The following is a 16,168-nucleotide window of genomic DNA, read 5'->3' on the forward strand; positions in this document are numbered from 1 at the left end:
TCGTCCTTGAGATGTTTCTACAACTTGATTGGAGTCCACCTGTGGTAAATTCAATTGACATGATTTGGACTGGCAAACACCTGTCAATATAAGGTCCCACAGTTGCCAGTGCATGTCAGAGCAAAAACCAAGCCATGAGATTGAATGAATTGTCCATAGAGCTCCGAGACAGGATTGTGTCAAGTCACAGATCGTGGGAAGGGTACCAAAACATTTCTGCAGCATTGAAGGTCCCCGATAACAGTGTTCTCCATCATTCTTAAACGGAAGAAGTTTGAAACCACCAAGGCTCTTCCTAGAAGAACTGAGCAATCAGGGGAGAAGGGCCTTGGTCAGGGAGGTGACTAAGAACCTGACAGAGCTCCAGAGTTACACTGTGGTGATGGGAGAACATTCCAGAAGGACAACCATCTCTGCAGCCCTCCACTAATGAGGCCTTTATAGTAGAGTGGCTAGACGGAAGCCACTCTTCAGTAAAAGGCACATGACAGCCGCTTGGAGTTTGCCAAAAGGCACCTAAAGGACTCTCAGACCATTCATCTGGTCTAATGAAACCAAGATTGAACTCTTTGGCCTGAATGCCAAGCGTCATGTCGGGAGGAAACTTGGCACCATCCCTTTGGTGAAGCATTTGTGGCAGCATCATGCTGTGGGGATGTTTTTCAGCGGCAGGGACTGGGAGACTAGTCAGGATCGAGGGAAAGATGAACGGAGCAAAGTACAGACAGAGATCCTTGATGAAAACCTACTGCAGAGCACTCAGGACCTTAGACTGGGGCGAAGGTTCCCCTTCCAACCGGATAACGACCCTAAGCACACAGCCAAGACAACGCAGGAGTGGCTTCGGGACAAGTCTCTGAATGTCCTTGAGTGGCCCAGCCAGAGCCCGGACTGAATCCCGGTAGAACATCTCTGGAGAGACCTGAAAATAGCTGTGCAGCGACACTCCCCATCCACCCTGCCAGAACTTGAGAAGATCTGCAGAGAAGAATGTGAAAAGCTTGTAGCGTCATATCCAAGAAGTCTCGAGGCTGTAATCTCTGCCAAAGTTGCTTCAACAAAGTACTGAGTAAAGGGTCTAAATACTTATGTAAATAAGGTATTTCTAAAAACCTGTTTTTTCTTTGTCATTATGGTGTATTGTGTGTAGATTGATGAGGAAAAAAACTATTCAATCAATTTTAGAATAAGCCATGTGAAAAAGGAGTATGAGTACTTTTTGAATGCACTGCAAAGTGGTAGTAGAATACAGTGGTTGGTAGTATATAGTGGTAGTATATAATGGTAGTAGTAGAATACAGTGGTAGGTAGTATATAGTGGTAGTATATAATGGTAGTAGTAGAATACAGTGGTAGGTAGTATATAGTGGTAGTATATAATGGTAGTAGTAGCATATAGTGGTAGTATGCACTGAGTGTACAAAACTCTTTCCATAACCTGGACTGACCAGGCGAATCCAGGTGAAAGCTATGATCCCTTATTGATGTCACTTGATAAATCCACTTCACTCATTGTAGGGGGAGGAGACAGGTTTGTGTCAAGAACTGCAACGCTGCTGGGTTTTTCATGCTCAACAGTTTTCTGTGTGTATCAAGAATGGTCCACCACCCAAAGGACATCGAGCCAACTTGACACAACTGTGGGAAGCATTGGCGTCAACATGGGCCAGCATCCCTGTGGAACGCTTTCGACACCTGGATCCTGAGTGGCGCAGCGGTCTCCGGCACTGTAATCGGGAGTCCCATAGGGCGGCACACAATTGGCCCAGCATCATCCGGGTTAGGGGAGGGTTTGGCCGGGGTAGGGCTGTCATTGTAAATAAGAATTTGTTCTTAACTGACTGGCCTAGTTAAATAAAGGTTCAAATTAAACCTTGTAGAGTCCGTGCACCAAAGAATTGAGGCTGTCCAGAGGTCAAAAGGGTGCGCAACTCAATATTAGGAAGGTGTTCCTAATGTTTTGTACACTCAGTGTATAGTGCTAATAGTATATAGTAGTATTGGCCAGGTTTGGGTTACAGTATATTACATCACACTTATAGCTTAAAATGATTCAGCAGAATAGTGGGTCTAATGTACAGTATCTCAGTGTCCCCTCCCCAACTCAAAAGAAGCTGATGTCATGACCGTGTCCTTACAGTGACGAGAGTGTGTGTCCTTACGGTGTTGTGTGCGCGCCAGCGTGTGCGTGCATGTCCTTACAGTGGGGTGAGGCTGACCGGAGCGTCATGGAGGTGACCGGACTACAAATAGCTCCACTTTACATTTGCATCAGTTATTCCCCATGAGGTGTCAATAAACGCTGTGCCCTGCCTGCCTAGGCCTGGCTGTCTTCTATACTCTAGTCTTAATGCTCTGTCCTCTATACTCTAGTCTTAGTGCTCTGTCCTCTATACTCTAGTCTTAGTGCTCTGTCCTCTATACTCTAGTCTTAATGCTCTGTCCTCTATACTCTAGTCTTAGTGCTCTGTCCTCTATACTCTAGTCTTAGTGCTCTGTCCTCTATACTCTGTTTTATGCTTTTGCCTCAACTGCACACCGGCAGTTGGGTTCGGTCAAGGTGTGTGTGTGTGTGTGTGTGTGTGTGTGTGTGTGTGTGTGTGTGTGTTATGATTTGGTTAGATTTTTGTCTGTTTGTGTCTCTACACTCTTAGACAAAAAGTGCTATCAAGAACTCAAGGGTTCTTTGCCTGTCCCCATAGGAGAACATTTTGAAGAACCCTTGTTGGTTCAAGGTAGAACCCTTTTGGTTCCAAGTAGAATATTTTTGTAGACCATGTAGAACCCTCGGTGGAAAGGGTTCTTTGCCTGTCCCCATAGGGGAACCCAACATGGTTCTACCTGGAACCAAAAAGGGTTCTCCTATGGGGACAGGCAAAGAACCCTTTTTTTCTAAGAGTGTACTGCGTCTCTTCACATTAAGACTTTCCGTGTGTGTATGTGTGTGCGTGCGTGTGTGTGTTTGTTTTTACCCTGCCTCCACTTCTTACTCATGAACTGTACTTGCGCGTTGTGTTGTCTATTCAGACTGGAGGTGGGGGTGCAGTGCGTTAGTGTTTAGCAGGCTGGGTTGTTTTAGGTAGCAACTGTAGTCTCTCTCGCTCTCTCTCCCCCTTCTTTTTCTCTCTCTCTCTCTCCGACTCAGTGCTACCACTCTGGAGAGTCCCTCCGCAGCTCTGGGGCTGTCTAAGGTCTGGGATATGAATAGAGCGCAGTGCTAATGCACGGCATACTGAAAAAAGGGCTGGAGAGAGAGATGGATGGGGAGAGATGTGCCTCCTATGCACCCCACACTGCCGTAGCACCCTAGGAACATGACAGGACAAGTTCCGCCATACACAGATAGAGGGGATTGTTTCTAGGTATCTTACTGTTACTGTTCAGTTATAAGAATAACTAATGCACATGTGTTTAGATGAGCACACACATGCACGCGCGCGCACACACACACACACACACACACACACACACACACACACACACACACACACACACACACACACACACACACACATTCCTTCTCTCTCTCTACGCATCTTTGCCCTGTACTAGGGCTCTGGTCTAGCCCATGTGTTGTGTTGTACTGCAATATTTATACAACTGCAATATTAATCCCATGTTCTTTCTTTGTATACGTAGAGAGCAAAGTTTTCATCTCCTCTGTACTGTGGTGCACAGGAGTGTTGGTGACCAGTCAGTGGCTCGTCAGAACTCTTCATTTGGGACACTTCGGCCAGCTCCAGTGACATGTAGTTGGAAACCCCGCCCCAACTTGTTATTAGACAGCGAGGAGAGAGAAAGTGGAAAGGATAAGAGGAGAGAGTGTCACATAGACAGTGGGTCAGATACTCAGATTCAAACCCATGTCGGCACAGACCGCTGGACCACCCGGGCCACAGGAAACGTACCTTTTTGTTTGTCATTTCATGTTACGGTAACAACATGCATTGTGTTATTGACTAGCTTATCATGACTGTATTGCGGAAGGATAGCTCCAACAGGTAGCCTAGCCGTTAGAGAGGTGAGCCAGCAGCCGGAGGATTGCCAGTTCGAATCCCGGATCTTACGGGAAAGATCTGGTGGAAGTGAGCTGGCAACTGGAGCGTTGCTGGTATCAAATCCTAGATGCCGTTGCCTGCTGTTGTGCCCTTGAGCAAGGCAGTTAATCCCCAACAACAACTGTTCCATGTGTGCCCAGTGTGGCAACCCCCCCTGCTCTTACCTCTCCAGCCTGTATATGCATGTGTCTTTTGGAGGGGTTGGGATAAAGCAGAAGTTACATTTCGGCTGGACCTTGTGTACAATTGACAAATAAAGCAATCTGAAAGTACCAATAGAAGTAGATAGCTGTGTGTTCTCTAGAGCTGTTCACATTCAGTAAGTGATGAGTTTAGGTTCATGGAACACCCTTCTCTATGACAGTGCACCCTAGATGACCAGTATTCACACAGTTAGGGTGCACTTAAACCCCGCGTCTCTCTTGCCACATCTCTTGACTCTCTCTCTCTCTAGTCTAACCTGATTCCCCCCTCTCTCTCTCTCTCTCTCTGTCTCGCTCTCGGTTTCCCTCCCCCTCAGGGATGTTAGATCTGTGCTGTGCTGTATGATCTGACTGTGATGACTTGTGAGCGGGGCTCGTCTTCATACAGCCTAATTGATGCGAATAGTCTGTTGTGATCTGATGTCTCAAGCTCTCTTTCTCTCCCCCCTTTACACCTCACTACCTCTTCTTCTTCTCCTCCTACCCTTCTCTCGTCACTCCTCCTTTCCTGCCACCTCTCTTTTCCTTTATCCTGTATCTCTCTCTCTCTCTCTCTCTCTCTCTCTCATCTATCTTTCTCTCTCTCCTTCTTTCACTCTGCCTATTTTTCTGTCTCCCCCTCTCGTTCACTCGCTCTCTCTGTCCCTCCCTCTCTCGCAATTTCTTTCTTTCTTTTTCTTTCTTTCTTTCTTTCTTTCTTTCTTTCTTTCTTTCTTTCTTTCTTTCTTTCTTTCTTTCTTTCTTTCTTTCTTTCTTTCCCCCACTCTCTTTCTTTCTTTCCCCCACTCTCTCTCTTTTTCTCTCCCCCCTTTTATCAGTACTCTGAAGTTTTTAACTGAGAGACCATTAATGAGAATGTTGTTAATATCCACTTTTATGTGTTATTTTATGCACAAGCAGACCTGTGTGTGGGTGTAGGTGTGCGTGTGCGGGTGCGCACGCGTGTTTGTGTGTGCATGCGCGCATGTTTGTGTATGAACTTCTTGATCCCGAGACCACTTAGTTGCTTTCAAGAAGCCATGAAGGCTTGTATTTTTGTTAAAAGGCATTTTTTTAGGGGTGAACACCAGATTGCCTAATGGCCAGTGTGCATGTCAGCGAACTGTTTCCAAGCACATGTATTATTCAAACTAAACAATGGAAGGGTTAGAGAGGAGAGAGGGAAGAGAGGGAGGAATGAGAGGAGTAAGACAGAAAGAAAGGAGTAAATCAAGGTGGAGGCACTAAGAGATAAAAAGGAGAGATAGAGTTACCATGACGAGGGAAGAGAGAACAATAAAAGAAATGGGAAGAGAGGAAGAGATGGCCGTCCTACTTTAAACAAACAACTTTGAAGCTCATTACTTTTTCTTTATAAATGATTTGTGAAGCATCTATGGAGGCTTAAAGGTTTTATGAAGGGTTCTTAAAGTTTTTCTTCGATTAAAGTGAGCCAGAGATGGCAAAACAGAAAGGAAAATCAGTGTGAGAAGGAGAGGAAGAGGAGGAGAGGAAGAGGAGGAGAGGAAGAGAAGGATATGAGAGGAGGAGGAGAAGAATAGAGGAGGAGAGGAAGCTATAGGAGATCTGTGACATTGAGGAGGCATTAATGAAAATTAGGTCACTGACTTGAGTGAGCGGTGAGTGAGGGAGAGGGCTAGATTGGAGGGGAAAGGAGAGAAAAGAAAAGAGCGAGAGATTAACTTTGAGGGAGTAGAGAAAGAGCGAGACAGAGGGAGGGAGGGAGGGAGGGCAAAACAGAGAGCGCTATGGGGATGATGATGAAGCCTGTGCTTGTTTCAGATTTAGATTTGAAATAGTTTAGATAATAATGTGTGTAAAATTAGACATTCGGGTTAGGCTTGGGCGGTATACCGTATATAACATATACCGGGGTATTTGGAAATAGTCACGGGATGTTTTTTTCAATACCGTTGAAACTATTTCTTAGAAGTTTTTTTTATACATTTGAATATTTGTAGCTACTTTTTAAGTAAATACCTGCAGTCAACTTGTGCAATACAGTCGGGGATAAGCACATTGCGTTCTTCATTTCACCGGTCACATTATTTTTCATTATGAAGCTTAGCGGTAGTCCCCAGTCACATGGTGTTTGTTTACAAGCACACAGCGATGAGAGACCGGAGCCTTGTGAGTCACTCACTGTTGTGCAGTAAGCGCCAGGTGATCTAGTTACGGTATGGAATTCACAGCTAAATGTTTGCCAGCTAGATACAGTATCTTAATAGTTATAAGTTAACTGTCTAAAATGTGCTAAATTCTCTGCCGTTGTGCATTTGGTTTGCTAATTTAGTAGCTAGTGGTGAGCTTCTTGCAAAATTAAGCTTCTCTTGGTAACAGTAGAGTGTAGAGAATCCCCTCCTGTAACAAGAGCCTTGCTGTCTAATATTTGTTTTGTGTGTGCAGCAAACTGTGAGTAGCATTTTTGTGTTAATTGTATAACTTTATGGGCTGGGATGTCTGTCCTGCAAGTAGTTTTGTCTGAGACTGTATGAAAGGTTTGCAATGTGCTCTTTAGCATTTAGCTAGCATTCGCTATGGGAATTTACTTGTACTTGTTAGCATTGCTAAACTTCGGATTACTTGTGTTCAGTGCCAGTATTACGGAATATCCTGCAATGGTACAAGGTTAGTATGAAGCACAGGAGGTTGGTGGCACCTTAATTAGGAAGAATGGTGGAATGGTATCAAACACTTGGTCTCCAGGTGTTTGATGCCATGCCATTTGCTTCGTTCCGGCCATTATTATGATCCATTTTCTCCTCAGCAGCCTCATGTGGTATGAAGGTATGACAATCTGGATACCACCCAAACCTGATAAGGGGTGTCTTAGAAAGGATCACATTGTCTTTTTCAAATACTCCTAGCTGTCTCACCTCTCCTGATAAGGTCTTTCTCAGCAGTTAGTGATTTTAATATGATTTAAATCAATAACTGTTTAGAAACACCACCGTCATGTCCATTGACAAACCTAAGACCTTTCAAATGTCATTTCTAATTCTTAAGTATTCCTGCTGGTCACTTTTCCAGGCAGACAGATCTACTGAGATCACACATTTATCTCTAAGACGTAACCACTGTAAATAATCACTTATTTAGGAAAACAACAATTTATTCATCAGTGCCACCTTCATCTTATGTTTTAATTTAATTCCTACTCTCTCTTAGACATCGGTCCAGTCATTTCTCTCTCTCTCGCTCTCTCTCTCTCTCTCTCTCTGTGTGTTCTCTTCCCCCTCCTTCTCTACGCTGCTGCAATGTCGAGGGTTTTCATATTGGTGCAGTGTTTAAAGATGTCCTCAGACCATTGCAGTGTTCAGTATGCTGCTCAGATCATCATTCATAATGCTATGTGTTTAGTACTAAAGCACTGTTTCGGAAGTCATATTATAGGATGATATGTCTGTCTGTCATAGTGTGCTGTCTGTATGGAGATGTGCTCTGTATTCTGATTTGGAAACAGAAGACGTTTGTCTGTGTGTGTCTCTGGGTCTGTCTGTGTATGTGACTGACTGACAGACTCACTGCTTGTGTGCGTGTGTGTGTGTGTGTGCGTGTGTGTGTGTTAGAGCTCAGAACAATATAGCCTTGAAGACAACCCCATTACTTCAGTGTGACTGAAAACCCACTACTAGGTGTTCTCCTCCCAGCACTACCCTCGGCACTGTCACGTTTACATCCGGGTGAGGTAGACCAGGGCTGTGTCTGAAATGGAACCCTGTTCCCTATGTAGTGCACTACTTTTAACCAGGGCCCATGCATCCCCATTCTCCACCCCAAGTGCGCATGTGCACACTTCCCTGCATGCATTTAAAAGCATTGGATTGGTGTAAGCATTGGCTGGAGGGGTTTCCACCATTTTAAAACCCATACACTTCAGGAGAAGGGTGGAGGTAGAGATTTTGCCATCCCTCTGACTTGACCTTTACCAGAAGGGCTGTCTGCCTGTCCATCAGTAGGTGTGTTGTTAGTCTGACTGGGTCCCACATGGCACCATATTCCCTATATAGTGCACTACCTTTGACAGGACCCTGCACCCTATTCCCCTACATAGTGCACTACTTTTGACCAGAGCCTTACGAGTCCTGGTCAACAGTAATGCACTGTGTAGAGAATAGGATGCCATTTGGAACACAGACGTACTGTATCATCTCAGGGACTCCCTGGGGAGCTTTCAGGCACTTTAAGACGCGATGTGCTTAATGAACCTACAGGGTTCGTTCAGCACACTCTCCTCCTGTGTCACGTCCTGACCCTAGTAAGATGTCATTTTCTATAGTAGAGTAGGTCAGGGCGTGTTTTGGGTTTTCTATGTTTTCTATTTCTATGTTTAAATTCTAGTTTGTCTATTTCTATGTTGGGGTTGATCTCCAATTGGAGGCAGCTGATCCTCGTTGCCTCTAATTGGAGATCATATTTAAGTAGGGGTTTTTCTTCCTGGTTTTTGTGGGTAGTTGTTTTCCGTTTTGCCAAGTGTACCTGATGGAACTGTTGGCTGTCGTTTTGTTGTTTTTTGTTTGTGTTATCATTAAAGTAAATATGAGCACTCTACACGCCGCGCCTTGGTCCCCTTTATACGACCCATGTTACATCCTGTGTCTGAAAATATCACTAGCCATCAAATCCTTGCTTCCTTTATCATTGTTTCGTCCGTTCTTCGCCTCCCTCTCAAAGCTTATTTGAGGAGGTCAGAGGGGCGGGACCTTCGATCCGTTCCTCCAATGAGGGGAAGGTGAAGAATTGAGGGAATAAAGATGGAGGAAACAAGGACTGAGGAAGTAAGGATTTGACAGCACAGTCATGGACTCAAGGTTAGGAGGATAGTAGGAGCCTGTGAGCTACTAGAAGAGGGGAACATCTCACCCTGTAACTGCAAGGGCCTGGGGAATGGCAGGATTTTGCTCCAGCCAAGGTTACATACACACATACTCACGCCATCTATCATAAAACATGCATGTCAAGGGAGGGAACCGTTAAATGTTTAATAAAGCAACAGAAAGAGAAAGATCCAATGGAAAGAGAAGCTAGATTTGCACACACAGACGAAAAAAAAAAGTGTCCCCAAAAGTGGAGCTTGAGTGCTTTAGGATGGCGAGGCAGGTGACATCACAGGCGATGGGCGGCGGTGTCTCTAGTCGGCACGGAAACGGGTCTCCTCATCATCAGCGTTTCCAGGCCACAGTGAGATGAGATGGGGCTCGTTAAATTAGTTCATGTTAATAGGCTGGGGGAATTAAGCAGTTCTCCCAGGAGTATCCAGACCACTCATTTGGGCTGTGTTTTTTTATTTTATTCATCTGTTATGAGAAGATTGACCCGGCTGCTGCTATTTGAGACGCATCCTCAAAGACATCTATAATATAATGTACTGTATTAAGGGTATATATACACTGGAGCCACTTGTCATTTTGGGCTGGGTTGGTTTGATATTCATAATGTCGGTCGAGCATGTGTAGGTTTTTGTATTTTTGGAAATTAGAGGGATTTTGTTGTGCGTGTGTGTGTGTACCTGTATGTTTTAAGTTTGTGTAGTATGAAATGCAAGCTCCCTATCCAGATGTACGTGTTTCTCTCTATACTGAGATCTGAGCAGGCATTTTGCAAGACGACTGTACTCTGCAGCCAGGGCTCTGGAAGGACCCCGATACGTTCAGGCAGCTTACTGCATAGACCGGAGAGAGAGGGAAGGGGAGAGAGAGACAGAGGAGGAGTGTGGAGGTATGGTAGAGCTAAAGATCTAGAAGTAGAGAAAGAGAGAGAGAGAGAGGGATTTTTGTGAGAAAGAAAGGGGAGGAGGAAGAGGATAGCGAGGGAACAGAGAGGGGAGGGTAACACTGCAGAGGGGGAAACAGCAGCAGCACCACACACACGTATATAAGTGACTGTAATGACGTGTTACATAAAGGGAATTCATTGGGTGGCAGAGAGAGAGGCATATAGAGACAGAGGCAGAGAAATTTAAAAAAGAGGCAGAGGCAGAGAAAGAGGCTAGGCAATATGGCCTAAAAACAAAATCAAACTAATGGGCGATTCACAAAATGTATATCTTGATTTTTAAAACGTTTTTCTCTAAATAAGCGTTGTTGTACAATTAAAGGTAAAACACACTGCATTTTAAACAGTGAGCAATACTTTAATGAATTCAAGGCTTGTGAAAGTATACATTGGCTACTTAGGCCTTCCACAATAATAAGACCCACTAATAATGTCATTATTTTATCAAAATAGTTTAACAGTCTATGAAAATGCCCTTTTTGTTACAAATTCTTACCAGAACCATGCCTAATGCACATTCACAAATAATGATCAACTTGTTGTTGCAGGCATTATAGAAAATTAACACAGGTCTCATAAACACAGGTCTCATAAACAATCTCTCAAGCACAAGCCCACATGCTAGTGAGTAGCCAGCTAATCTTTAGATTTAACGTCTAGCCAACGTGGATCTATTTGCTAACTAACAAGGTAGAACAGTTGAATTATGAACACACCATTCTGTCCATCTTCCCACTGTTTGAACAGCATGCCAGCCTGTCCACTTTGTTCTTAAGTTTTTGTTTTTGCATCATTTACTTTTGGTTTTGTACACCAGCTTCAAACAGCTTAAAATGCTATATTTTTTATTAATCAAAAATATATTTCACAGCTGTTTAGATGGTACAATGATTCTCTACACTATACTTGCTTGTTTTGTCACATAAACTGAAATTAGGCAAACTATTAGAATGTCAGCAACCAAGAAATGGCGGAGCGATTTCTGCATAATGCATCTTTAAAGTTTTCCTCTATTATAGTAAAATAATGTGTTTTGCTGTCCTTATGAGCGATTCTGTTGGACCAAACCGCAAATGCAAATGGCGAGTAGAAACCGCATGTTGTCAGAGAGGAAGAAGTTATTTTTCCTATTTGTTGTTCTTAGTGGCAGGTGGAGGAGTTTGGTGTTTGTGTGTAATTTGGAAGGTGCACAGTCACAGCAGAAGGAGTGAGACAAAAAAGACAACACGAGAACAAGTGGACATAAACCCCCATAGAAAAATACCGGCATTTGGAATATCGTGCTAAAACATACATTTGAATGAATCAAAGGAATTCAATATATCGCTGAGAGATAGTTGAGGCTGGGTTGCGGATTGGTTAGGTTGAGGCTTGGTTGAGGTAGTTTGGGTTGAGGTTGGGTTATGTTGAGTTGAAGCTGGGTTGAGGTTGGGTTAGGCTGGGTTGAGTTTAGGTTGGTTGTGTGAGAAAGAGTGAGGTTCCGTGCGCCTGAGATGAACAGATACTGTTGAGCTCCCGAGTGGCGCAGCAGTCTAAGGCACTGCATCTGAGTTCCTGGTTCGAATCCAGGCTGCATCACATCCGGCCGTGATTGGGAGTCCCATAGGGCGGCGCACAATTGGCCCTGCGTCGTCCGGGTTTGGCCGGGGTAGGCCGCCATTGTAAATAAGAATTTGTTCTTAACTGATTTGCCTAGTTAAATAAAGGTTTAATTAAAAATACTATTGATCCAGAGGGGCCGATAGGAGAAAAGGCCTGGTGCTTTAAACAGGCATGCCGGCTCAATCAATAGACATTTATCTATGTGAGAGTGAACATGACATCTCTGTTTTCTTAAGGGTGGCCGCGCATTGCCCACAGCGTCGTAACTCACTAACCCCCATCTCTCTCTTTCTCTCCCTCGCTCTCTTCATCTCCCTCTTCCTCGTTCCACCACTCTCTGTCTCTACTGTACAGTCACACTCCATCTTGAACCCCATCTTCCACCGTTTTCTACCTCCGCCTCTCTTTTCCTCTAGCTCTCTCCCTCCCTCTTCCTGTCTCAGTGCAGCTTCAATGAGATTGCAGCAGAATGCCCATACTGTATTAGCTGCATCTCTCTCTCATTTATGGTCTGTTGTTCATGGTGTCTGGCGCCACCTATCTTCCGTCTCTTATCAGAAGCACAGGTCTGAATGCACACCACAGTACCACTGCAATGACCCAAAACGCAGCACAGCCACCCTTCACTATATATATATAGCTACCCACCAGAGAACATTAATTTAGCTTTCAGCTAATTACTGTTTATTTACATTCACTGTCAGCTGATAGGCCAAAGCTATGGGTCTATTCTCGTTGACGAGAATTTCGAGAGATTCTAGGAGGTATCTATTCTCGAGAGACATTACTGTAGTATTGCGTATTTCTCACGTCTGGAATGCAACCTCAGCGCGACACTCGTTCTACAGTTGCCCCCCTCTAAACAGGGGAGTGTAAACATAATTATCCTTGAGCCCAACATGCATATAGTTAAAATACTAATAGCAGAGCAATGTTTTTGAAACAGCTGAAATGTACAGACATTTTCATATTTTAAACTCGTTTTATTTAGTGTTCACCTGATATTGCCTTAACCTGTTATATTAAAAGCTTTAAAAAAAGGGAAGCTCGACGGTGTTGACTTACATGATATTAAGAAAAATGAACTTTTATTTTCGTATGAGAGGGGTGAACGTTCATGTTTGATATGCTAACATTACTAAGGAGCCAAGGACCTTACATGTTGTTTTTAAAGGTGAATCAGCACTGGAAGCCAAAACAGGCTAACACTCCCATCTCAATTGCGGTACGGTTCTAGAAACAAATCTCTCTACTCTTACATCAAATCAAAAATAATTTCACAAATGAAAAATACACACTGGTTTTGACAGTTGCAGCAGACGGTATTGTTCAGTGACAACACGTTTGTGGCGTCCAGCTTCTGTTGACACAAGGTGTTCGGAGACGCGGATAAATAATTAGCACAGGTAGTCTCCACTCTTTCTTCCGTCTGTTTTTCGTAAACATGCGCTGTAACATGGACATATGACTGTGTAATTGAACTTATTTTTTATTTTTTATTATTTCTCGCTGATATGAAGTATACGTTACTTTTGTTTCCAAAACCGTACTACAAGCGATGCATGTTCATTTTTAGAGGAAGCGCCGGACCTCATAAAGCAGTTACCGTCTGTGAATGGGGTATTAGCTAGCTAGCTGTGTTATTGTCTTGCAAACTACATTTAATGTGTGTACAAACGAGAAAATAACGCCTTTAATTGTCTGCACATGCGTGTGAATTTTAGCATTTTTCAAGAGTGTAATATGGTTTGGTTGCATTATTCAAGAGCGTATGTAGAACGTTTTAGCCACAAAGTCATAAAATCGGAATTTAAACCTAACCCACATGGCTAACCCTAATGGCTAATCTTAAATAACCCTAGCCTTAACCACACTGCTAACCCTAATGGCTAATTTTAAATAACCCTAGCCTTAACCACACTGCTAACCCTAATGCCTAAACCCTAACCTTAAATGAAGACCAAAAAGCACATTTTTTGTTTTCATAAATGTTTACAATATAGCAGCTCAGTTAAAACAATTTGGGTAATCTATATATCCATAGCTCGGCCCAATTCCTTTTTTTTGAAGATCAAAGAGTATTAAATCAATTGGAATGACAGAAAATCTGACAGTCTGTCTTTTTTTTTAATGTAAAGATATAGCCTAATTGTATTGTTATCTGTAGTAGAAGCCTACATCCATATATGGCCAGCTATGTAAACTCTTAACATTGATTTATGCTGCAATAATGTTCAATTGGTAATAGAAGAAGACAAACATTTATAATGCCTCGTAAGCAGGTTTACATTTACGAGTCTTGTCCTTGAGGCAGAACTGAGTGATTTCAGCTAATTTTGTGTGCCATCATATTGGTCTCTGACTTGTGGTCAGACTCGCTCAGGCGGAACAAACAGAAATGTTCACCAAGGCTGATTTGAATGTCATTGAAAAAACAGAAAGGTGTCAAATCTATTTTGCGCAAACGTCTTTTCTGAATGTAAAAGTAATCCTAGAAGTAACCATCTAGTTTTTCAAAAGTATCTGTGATCGGATTACAATATTTTTGCTGGTAACATAACGAATTGCGGTCAGAGTTCTTTTTAGTAATCCATGTAATCCGTTACTCCCCAATCCTAACTGCATGGTTGCTATGTGGTTTGTTCAGTTGACCTGTTGAGTTCATCAGAGTTTCTGTGTAATTGTTGGCGTTAGACCTAAAACTGTGTCAAACAGATCTATTTGTGCAACTGGGAACCATTGGTGTTTTTTTTTTTGCAGTTTAGGTTAACCTCTGTTGCTGCATGTTTTCTGTGATACCGTATGTGAATGACATTCATCTGTAAATCCATGTGATCCTTTGGGTTAGGCTTCGGTGAGAATTCAATGAGCCCAAGAAACATAATCCTGTAACTGGCAACTAAGTAAACAAACGTGAACCTAACCATCTTTCTCTCTCTTTCCCTCTCTCTTCTCCTCCAGTACTGTGCGTTCCTCTCCCTTCTGTTCATCCTCATCTCCATCACCACCTTCTGCTTGGAGACGCACGAGGCCTTCAACACCATCTACAACAAAACAGAAAACGTGACGGTGGACAATGTGACGCGTCAGGAGATCGTCTACGAGGTGGTGACCGACGGCTGGCTCACCTATGTGGAGGGAACGTGCGTCATCTGGTTCACCATTGAGGTCATGATGCGCGTGATCTTCTGCCCCTGCAAGAAGGAGTTCTTCAGTAGCACCCTCAATATCATTGACTTTATTGCCATCATGCCCTTCTACCTGGAGGTGGCGCTGAGCGGTCTGGATTCCAAAGCCGCCAAAGACGTGTTGGGCTTCCTGCGAGTGGTGCGCTTCGTCAGGATCCTGCGTATCTTCAAGTTGACGCGTCACTTCGTGGGCCTGCGGGTGCTGGGCCACACGCTTCGCGCCAGTACCAACGAGTTCCTCCTCCTCATCATCTTCCTCGCCCTCGGAGTGCTCATCTTCGCCACCATGATCTACTACGCTGAGCGCATCGGCGCCGACCCTGACGACCCTACGGCCGCCAAACACACAAACTTCAAGAACATCCCCATTGGCTTCTGGTGGGCTGTGGTCACCATGACCACTCTGGGCTACGGGGACATGTACCCCGAGACGTGGTCGGGGATGCTGGTGGGCGCGCTGTGCGCCCTGGCGGGGGTGCTGACCATCGCCATGCCTGTGCCCGTCATCGTCAACAACTTTGGCATGTACTACTCACTGGCCATGGCCAAGCAGAAGCTGCCCAAGAGGAAGGGCAAGCACATCCCTCGGCCCACCATGCCGGGCTCGCCCAACTACTGCAAGCCAGACGCCCTGGCCATGGCCACCGCCGGGCCGGGTATGGTGGGCTCAGGCAGCCTGGGGGGAGGGGACTGCCCTCTGGCCCAGGAGGAGATCATCGAGATCAACAGGACAGGTGAGTAGATCAGGGGAGGGAGGTGAGGGATGGAGGAAGGGGAGGAGAGGCGTGTGTGTGAGGATGCAGTATATTTGGAATCTGTCTAGAGTGACTGACTGCTGGTGACCTGCAGCATCCCTCACACTAATATTACAATATTATGATCAAATTACCCCGATCACTCTCTCTACATGATGTGGTGTCTCGGCTTATCTCTGAGTCACATATAACTAACCCAATGTACCAAAACATATAACCCATGTCTGAATCACTGTACTGTAGTTAAGGTACTGGAACAGTATTAAATAGCACTCTGTCAGATTATGGTTCCCAACCATCACAATCCTCCCTTTCTACCATGACCGCATGTGTGGGTATGTGGTGTGTGTGTGTGTGTGTTTCCATCCCTCTCCAGTATGTAGAGTTAACCCGATTAGAGAGTGTGGGGAGAAATGAAGTGGATCTGTAACCATGTTAAATAGGGAAGCTGAGGCCACACACACACAAGCTGATGAAGTCAGATAGACACCGTAACTCTGTATTGAGCAGGGTGATCCCATAATCTAACCCCCCCCAGCCAGCCCTCCATCCTTCTCTCTCTGCTGGGGAGCTCTCAACACGTCGGC

The 16,168-nt window shown here is 44.4% G+C and overlaps 1 protein-coding gene across 4 annotated transcripts in view; it reads left to right on the forward strand.

Moving 5' to 3' along the window:
* LOC106600760 (potassium voltage-gated channel subfamily C member 1) overlaps positions 1-16,168 on the forward strand; it is an 88,510-nt gene that overhangs the window by 26,002 nt on the left and 46,340 nt on the right. For all 4 annotated transcript variants that reach the window (XM_014192375.2, XM_014192368.2, XM_014192369.2 and 1 more), the window contains exon 2: positions 14,600-15,560. In XM_014192375.2, the coding sequence (XP_014047850.1) occupies positions 14,600-15,560 (961 nt within the window). The remainder of the gene's footprint in view (positions 1-14,599; positions 15,561-16,168) is intronic.

The sequence above is a fragment of the Salmo salar genome, chromosome ssa03 (assembly GCF_905237065.1).
Source record: "Salmo salar chromosome ssa03, Ssal_v3.1, whole genome shotgun sequence".
Taxonomy (NCBI): domain Eukaryota; kingdom Metazoa; phylum Chordata; class Actinopteri; order Salmoniformes; family Salmonidae; genus Salmo; species Salmo salar.